This window comes from Pholis gunnellus (assembly GCF_910591455.1).
Source record: "Pholis gunnellus genome assembly, chromosome: 12".
Classification (NCBI taxonomy): Eukaryota; Metazoa; Chordata; class Actinopteri; order Perciformes; family Pholidae; genus Pholis; species Pholis gunnellus.
The window spans coordinates 23,214,346-23,222,299 of NC_136539.1; the positions used below are offsets into that span (position 1 = coordinate 23,214,346).

The following is a 7,954-nucleotide window of genomic DNA, read 5'->3' on the forward strand; positions in this document are numbered from 1 at the left end:
AACAGCGGAAGTGTGTGTGTATGTCATCCCCGCTAAAATGCCAACATTTGAGTAAATCGAGGCGGAGCGGAGCCGCGTCGTTCAGACACAGTGGAGACACACACAGAGACAGAGGAGCGCGCACGGGTTTCACCTCCTCTTCCTCCTCTTCCTCCTCTCCATCATGGACTCTCCGCGGGCTCGTGCCCTCCTCTCCACCGGATAAAACACTTTGGACTTACACGCGCTCGTATCATGGGAATAAACCGTCCGCGCGCTCGGCCCCGTGGATCTACACGGTGTTAAATGGAAACCATGTCCCCGCAGCAGGGGACCATGGGACAGAACAGGTCCGACTCCCTCACAGGAGACAGCAAGAAGGTACGAGCGGCGCTTCTCCTGCGGCTCTCTGGCGCTGTGGTGCGTTTTTACGCACTGGTCTACCCAGAGCGCTCATTTAGGATCAAACGGGTTATACTGGAGTGTGAAGCTGCTGTTTTACGGTGTAATAGGTGTCTTATTTAAGAGTTTAAGGACCAAATAGAAAGGGTTCTCTCTGAAATCTCAGCTTTTGTTTGCTTTATATTCTATAATTTAGTTATTTTTCTTGATATTCTTGTAAATCTGCAGCTCTTTGTGGAGCTTTGGAGTGATTGATGAGTAGACACTAGGAGCATTAGCCATGCTGCTCATTCCAAGTAACGATCAGTATTTTAAACGTTCCATTCAGCTTTGTCTCATCACTGTGTTTATCTAGTGAGATATAAAGAGTATAAGAGCGCGATTCATCAAAGTGTTTCAAGAAAAACAGCACAGACGGCCTCTTTATCTTCATATATATATACATATATTATATATATATTAATAATGTCACCAAATCCTGACTTGATTAAACAACTTTTTAAACGAAAGCCCAGAATGAACCCTCGTGTCACTGCTTTAGGTTTCACTTCGTGTTCTCCTGAATCCAAACAGTCTGAATAATCGATCGTGATTATTGGTTCATCAGACAGACAGGAGCCACTCAACACACACACACACACACACACACACACACACACACACAAACGCACGCACACACACAGAGGGATGATGCCATCACATCTCTCAAATGTCTCCTCATTCATCTTCTATTCTTCTATCTTCTAGAACAATCAAGTCATAATAAATGTCTTAATCTCAGATGTTTTCCCGGTTGTTTCACGGTGTTGGTCCTCAGACAGACCGGAGAGGAGGATCGTGCAGCAGCTGCTCGCTTTAGTCGCAGTGAACAGCGCCCCCCAACCTCCGCGCGGTTAGAAGGTGTAACTGCACCTTCCAGCAGGCAGAATGTGAGCTTATAATGTTCAAAATGTCCCATATCGAGATGGATGCTAGACGAAAACATATTTAGCAGAACTAAAACAAAAGTACATGCACATATTTATACACATATGTATATTTTTGTGGATGCATAATGTATTCTTTATGCATTTGCAACATTGGTTCTGTGTATTGTTGAGTACTTTGTATTGGGGGGTAATGATCTTTACTTATATGTAGACTGATATACTATCGGTGCATACATTTAACATACAGAGTATTTTCTTATTAATATTAGTGTGGTGGGTCAGCTGTGGTTGTAAATGGATTTTAAGATGACGACGAACAAAAATTTTGCAAAAAGCATCAAAAAGCATAAAAAAATATCAAAAAGCATCAGAAAGCATCAGAAAGCATCTGTAAGAGTTTGAACTAAAAGTCACGACGTCCAAAACAAACAACACACAGAAGGAGTGAAATCTTCAGATGAAGCTTTTATAAAAGTCAGAGTTTTGTGCCTTTGAATAACTTTTATTTGCCTTTACATGTGTAGTAAAAACCCAGATTCTGTATTTGTCCTCGCTGTGTGAGCTCAGACTAACATCAGGTCCGTGGTTAGCAGAGACCGGCCAGCTCTGTGATGGTGTTATCCTCCAATGCGTCATGTTTTGGCCTCAGAACGCTCGTGTTTTCGGAGCGCTTTCTGTAAGTATTCCAGCACGTCTCTAGCCTCCCGTTGCTTTTGATGGTTTTGGGTTTTGGGAGAGTTTAGTTGGTGAGATGTGAGAACTGAGCAGAGAAACCTGAGCTCTGCTTCAATCGGAGTCCTCGTGCCGTCACTCAGGAGGAGTTGGTGTCAGAGAGTTCATCCCGACACGCATGACGGGAACACGCACGTCACGTGTGCGTGTGATGTATCTGTTTGTACTGCTGCGTCCTGCCAACTGGAGCGTCTCCGTGTTCCCCGTCAATCACCTCACGCCCGCAGAAAGAACCAGCGTCACCGTACGAACGTGACCGTGTTGCTTCAGCTCATGTGTGTGAAGAACAGAAGTGTTGCTTCAGGGAATCACTGATTGGTCTCTTTGTCACATGGAGCTAATGAAGCCCCGACTTTAACCTCAACCACGGTGTCTTTCCTCAAACCGTGGAGCCGATTAAAGCGTCCTGAAACGTGATGAAGTGGTTTTCAGCAGCTCATCTCAGCCGTGAAGCAGAAGTAGATGCATCTCGTCTTTTGACCCGTGAGTCAAATTCCTCCTTCAACACTTCCAGAGGAGAGGAATGTTACCCATAAGTCTCTGCTAAATGAGTTTTAGGAAGCACGGTCTTATTTCACAACCCCCCCACAGATTGGATGACTGTAGTGAATGTTTAGGGCTCACATGGTTTCGGGTATGTCGTAAATAGATTAGGGTTTAATTGGAATAGCTGCGGTCGTGCTTCCAGTTCATCACGTTACACTGACGATACATGACGGAGCGTAGTCGTGTTGTTTTTATCTTTCTGTCCGTCGCCATCTTTTATCCATTTCACTCACTTCCTCTTTTCCTTCTTTACAGCCGTCACTTCTCCTTTTCCATCAGCCAACATCCTCCACACACACACACACTGACTGTTGGTGGAGTTTTGTCTAGTTCCCTCTCCCATGTTTCTTGCATGTCTTGCCTCGAGTAGAGCTGAAGATGTGCTTTTCAACCATGCAAACACAAAGAATGACATTACATCACCTGTATTGACCCAAATCCTCCCCCCCCCCTCTCTCTCTCTCTCTCTCTCTCTCTCTCTCTCTCTCTCTCTCTCTCTCTCTCTCTCTCTCTCTCTCTCTCTCTCTAGAAGATGAAGACTTTGGCTCAGAGGAGACAGTCAGCTCCCTCGCTGGTCATCAGCAAAGCACTCACCAGATCGAGAAGCACGTCCAGGTACGAGCGCACACACACACACACACACACACACACACACACACTCTCTTGGTTTGGGATAAATAACTGTGTAAGTGGAGTAACTTAAATCAACATCGGCAGCTCGTTTCACTCGGGGATTGAACAGCGGTCTGCTTGGTTTGACCTCCTGGTTCGTGATTACGTGGCTTTACATGTGGATTCATTCAGTGTGCATTGCTTAGGACAGCTGGTCTCTCTCAGTCGACGGTGTTTCATCTGATGGTTTCTGTTTCCTCTGGTGTCTTCCTGGTTCTGTATGAACTCCTGGTCCCTCTCGTTCATGAGGACGTCATTATGCAAACACAGGTTTGCGCGACGAAATGGGGTCGCAACAGAAGCAAAAGATGGTTTTATTGTGACTCAGGGATGTATTTGGGTGACGTCACAGAGATTTGAAGGCTGCAGGTTAGAAGCTCTGCAGGAACACAGAGAGCCAGACAGACTCACTCCACAGATTCAGAGAGTTTCAGAGCCTCTTCCACTCGTTCACGAGCTCTGAGCCGGCTTGAACGCGTTCTGCTCACACAGCTATCGGGCTCTTCATCGCCCCCCCTCTCCCTTCAACGGGGTCGGAAACAAGCCGTTACGGAACCCTCGGGGACGCCGTGTTTACTGAAGGCTTTGTCTCAGACGTCCTTTTCTGTGCCGTTCTTTTGAGGAATTTCATGGAGCTTTGAATCTTTGAAGAAAAGGAGGTTCACGTGGAATGTCACCTATAGTTCCTCGTAGACGGAGGCCTCAGAATGCTCCTCAAAGCACTGTTAAAACGTGGGTTTTATTGCGACATCATACGTGTTTATAAGGTTTGTGTGTTTTTAGTGTTTGCAGAGTTTAAGTCAGACTGAACTGTGAAACTGGAGCGTTTAGACCAAAGCTGAGGGAAAAACAACACTCCACGCTGTTAAATGGGTCAGTGCTCCTAGGGCAGAGTGTGTGTGTGTGTGTGTGTGTGTGTGTGTGTGTGTGTGTGTGTGTGTGTGTGTGTGTGTGTGTGTGTGTGTTAAAGAAAGTGAGAAAGACAACTCACATATTCAATTAGTAGTCATCGAGGAAGGGCAAGACAGACAAGCTATTGAGTGAATGTCACTTAGTGTGATGTGTGTGTGTGTGTGTGTGTGTGTGTGAGCATGTGAGGGTGTGTGTGAGCGTGTGTGTGTGTGTGTGTGTGAGGAAGAGAGTGAGAAGGACAACTCACATATTCAGTTAGTAGTCATGGAAGTAGAGGAAGGGTGACACATACAAGCTATTGAGTAAAAGTAGTTTGACCAGTGTGTGTGTGTGTGTGTGTGTGTGTGTGTGTGTCTGTGTGTGTGTGTGTGTGTGTGTGTGTGTGTGTGTGTGTGTGTGTGTGTGTGTGTGTGTGTGTGAGGTATGGAGCCAGGGCTTGACACTCCCAGCTGTCACTCTTAACCTCTGACCTCTTATCAGGAGGTGTAGGGGCCAGCGGGGGTCTCCAGGGGTCAACACCTCCACGTCAGTGAGAGTGTGTGAGGTGTTCATTAATGCCCGTGTGTGTGTGTGTGTGCGTGTGTGTGTGTGTGTGTGTGAACATTATAGTGGTCAGTCAGGTGACTCACAGCGGGGAAAGGTGAAAGGTCATGGTGGTGATTATTGTGAGTCTTTCAGCAGGTCATTTACTTCCATGTTGGTTTTGAGGAAGATGAATATTGATCTTCCTCGTGATGGATTGACTCCTTACAGTCCTCATGCAGCTGTAATGCAGCAGTGTTTCTCCTTCATGCTGTTTAAGAGAAGGAGTAAATATTAGAAAGCATACGCAGAGCTTTCCATGTATTAGTGTCGTCTTTAACAACATGTTTACGGTTTAACTTATAAGTGATTTATAAATCAACTTTCACAGGAAAGTAGTTTCCAGACGATGGTGGTTTTTTAATGCCTCACTTCTTCCATGTTTCAACTCGTGCGGTCAATAAGCAGCACGATGTCTTCATGTTGGAGCCATAAACGTTTGCTCTCTGTGTTATAGATCCACCTGACTCACAAGCAATCACTTCATTCTGTCGCTCCGTAAACACCACTTCCAGCTTCTTCAAGCTCCTAAATGACGAGTTTCTTCCTTCTGTAGACTTAAAGAAATACAACAAGAGTTTCATTCACGCCGTCTATTTTTTTGTTCCTTACTTTTGCTCCATTCTGCCCTGCGTTTCCCATCATGCTCTCTGGCCTTCAGCTCAGCATCACGGTGCAGAAGGTGTCTGCACCATAAAGCATAGAAACATGTGATTGGCTGACAGCCCCGACCTCACACGTACGTTCTCTTTATTCATTTAATCCTGAATGTCCTGAGCTGCATGAAGCTCTTACAGAGAGAGGACGTGCTGTGTGTGTGTGTGTGTGTGTGTGTGTGTGTGTGTGTGTGTGTGTGTGTGTGGCTCACTCTGTGTTTCTGTTTGAGGACGTTTGGTCACCAGAACACACACACTCGCTCACACTTCATGCAAAAGACATTTCCTGGTTTTAATAACGAGATTACTCTGACCTCATCCTCAGTGTGCGTGTGTGTGCGTGTGTGTGTGTGTGTGTGTGTGTGTGTCAGCCGGGGATGACATTATGGTCTGCCGATGGAAACGATCTGCTGCAGTGAGTCATGAAAACAAGACGTGAAGCGGTCACTTAACGCCTCCGCTGGTTTCCTGTTTAGAACGTCTGGTGTTGTTTCCGTACACGAATAATAAAGAAACGTGGATTCTTTTCCTCATTATTGTATTTTAATAACCGATAAAGAGTATTGATGAGAGCACTAGTGTCGGTAAATCCCAACGATACCCGTCCCCACTAAGAACACACGTGAATACAGACACACCGGTCAGTCCTGATGGATAGACGGACGCTCTGTTCGTCCTCAGGGGGACGTTTGGTGTTTGGAGGATTCATAAATGTCTCCCTGCTGCAGCGTCTCTGCTGAACAGAAGCCTCCGCTGTGGAGCGAGGAGGCGGTTCAGATGTCGTCTGTTGGTGCTGTGTGTGAGAGGAAGAGGTCAGACGACAGACCGGCTCTCTTTGTTTTCTATCAATTCTTCTGGAAACATTTTTATCCTGCGTTTTAAAAATAAACCTATAATCTCAGTCAGAGTTCACGCGCTGCAAGAGGAACAGAGACGCCAGCTGAAGGTTTTTACATCTGCAGCCAGCTTCTCTCTGCTCATTCAAAATGTGTCGGAGACGAATCAGCTGCAGACAAACAGATGATGATAGAAACACACACACACACACACACATACACACACACACGAGTCCTTCTCTGAGCAGATGGACTCTTCTTCAGTGTGTCCTTGCTGCCCGTAGAGAGTCAGTCTGTTCAGTCTGTGGAGACCGATGGACAGCGATGACATAACACAGTGTCAAATATTAGAGGAGCCATTACATAATGCCTCATTTGCATATTTAAACACGACATTTTCACGGCGACACGGTGTCATGATAATCAGGGAGAGAGAGGAGAAAGAGAAAGTCACAGCTGTTATTCCAGCTGTTGTCCTCAGGGTGTGTGTTTACAGGTGTGTGTGTGTGTGTGTGTGTGTGTGTGTGTGTGTGTGTGTCTTTCACATCATAGCCTCAAGCTCTCAGTGGATCAGAAGGACAAACGACTGATTTTTGGTTCATATGAATCAACTTGTGACTTGCTGCTGATGAGATGAGCATCAACCACAGACTGTAGAGAAGCGGATCGTTGGTTTGTGGACGTTTTGAAGCCTTGTGTTCGCCGTTGACCGTCTCAGTTTACGGCCGTTCGCCGTGTTGTTGCATCCAGTAAACAGAAGTGACCATATTTGGACTTGAAACTAGAGATTGAGACCATAAACTCATGTTTACAATGTTTACTGAGGTAATAAATCAAGAGAGAAGTAGAGTCATTTTCTCATAGACTTCTATACAACCAGAGGAGTCGCCCCCTGGTGGACACTAGAGAGAATGCAGCTCTGCCTCCTGGTATCAACCTCGTTTCTACACAAATCAAACCCGGTGCTGTTTGACTATTCATGCTGGGTTATTAGTATGCTGCTGTGTTTGTGAGCTTCATTGTACACCAGCTCCTCATTGTGTTCCACACGGTGGCCGAGCGATCGATTTATCAACATCACACGATGCACAAAGGAGCCATTAGCCGCTCGTCCGTCACATTCAAAGGGCGGCCGGCTCAGCTGTCAGTCTCACATTCAGGAGGCCGGGATGTGTGCTGAATACGGAGGTGTTGTCTTTTTTTTGGGGGGGCGAGATGTGAAAGGGGGCTTTACAGGAACGTTTGTATTAGTGTGTGTGTGTGTGTGTGTGTGTGTGTGTGTGTGGGCTCTTCTGACAGCAGCATTTCCCCGAAATCTGTGTGGACAATAGGAACAGAGGAGGATGTGTTGAGGCTTCTCAGTGAAGGAGCCTGAACACGTCCTCTGTGGGCTCGAGGTGTGACCCTAAAGGAGGACTTCAGCCCCTAAAGGACCGTTTATGTCTCAGCTCCTCTCCCTGCGCGGCTGAACATTTAGTCAATAGAATCTATACAACATGTTTACAATTACCCACAAGTGTTACTAATAAATGAGGCTCCACATGTTTATATTAAACTATTCACATTCTTCCAGCCTCTCCTCTCTCCTCTCTTCCTCTCCTCTCCTCTCTCCTCTCCTCTCTCTCCTCTCTCCTCTCTCCTCTCCTCTCTCCTCTCCTCTCCTCTCTCCTCTCCTCTCTCCTCTCCTCCTCTCCTCTCTCCTCTCTCC

At 46.3% G+C, this 7,954-nt stretch overlaps 1 protein-coding gene across 1 annotated transcript in view; it reads left to right on the forward strand.

Moving 5' to 3' along the window:
- The first annotated feature begins 258 nt into the window (after positions 1 to 258).
- arhgap20 (Rho GTPase activating protein 20) overlaps positions 259 to 7,954 on the forward strand; it is a 27,175-nt gene continuing 19,479 nt past the window's right edge. The window contains 2 exon segments of the mRNA XM_079170345.1: positions 259 to 360; positions 3,118 to 3,203. Coding sequence (XP_079026471.1) covers positions 286 to 360; positions 3,118 to 3,203 — 161 coding nt within the window. The 5' untranslated portion in view covers positions 259 to 285.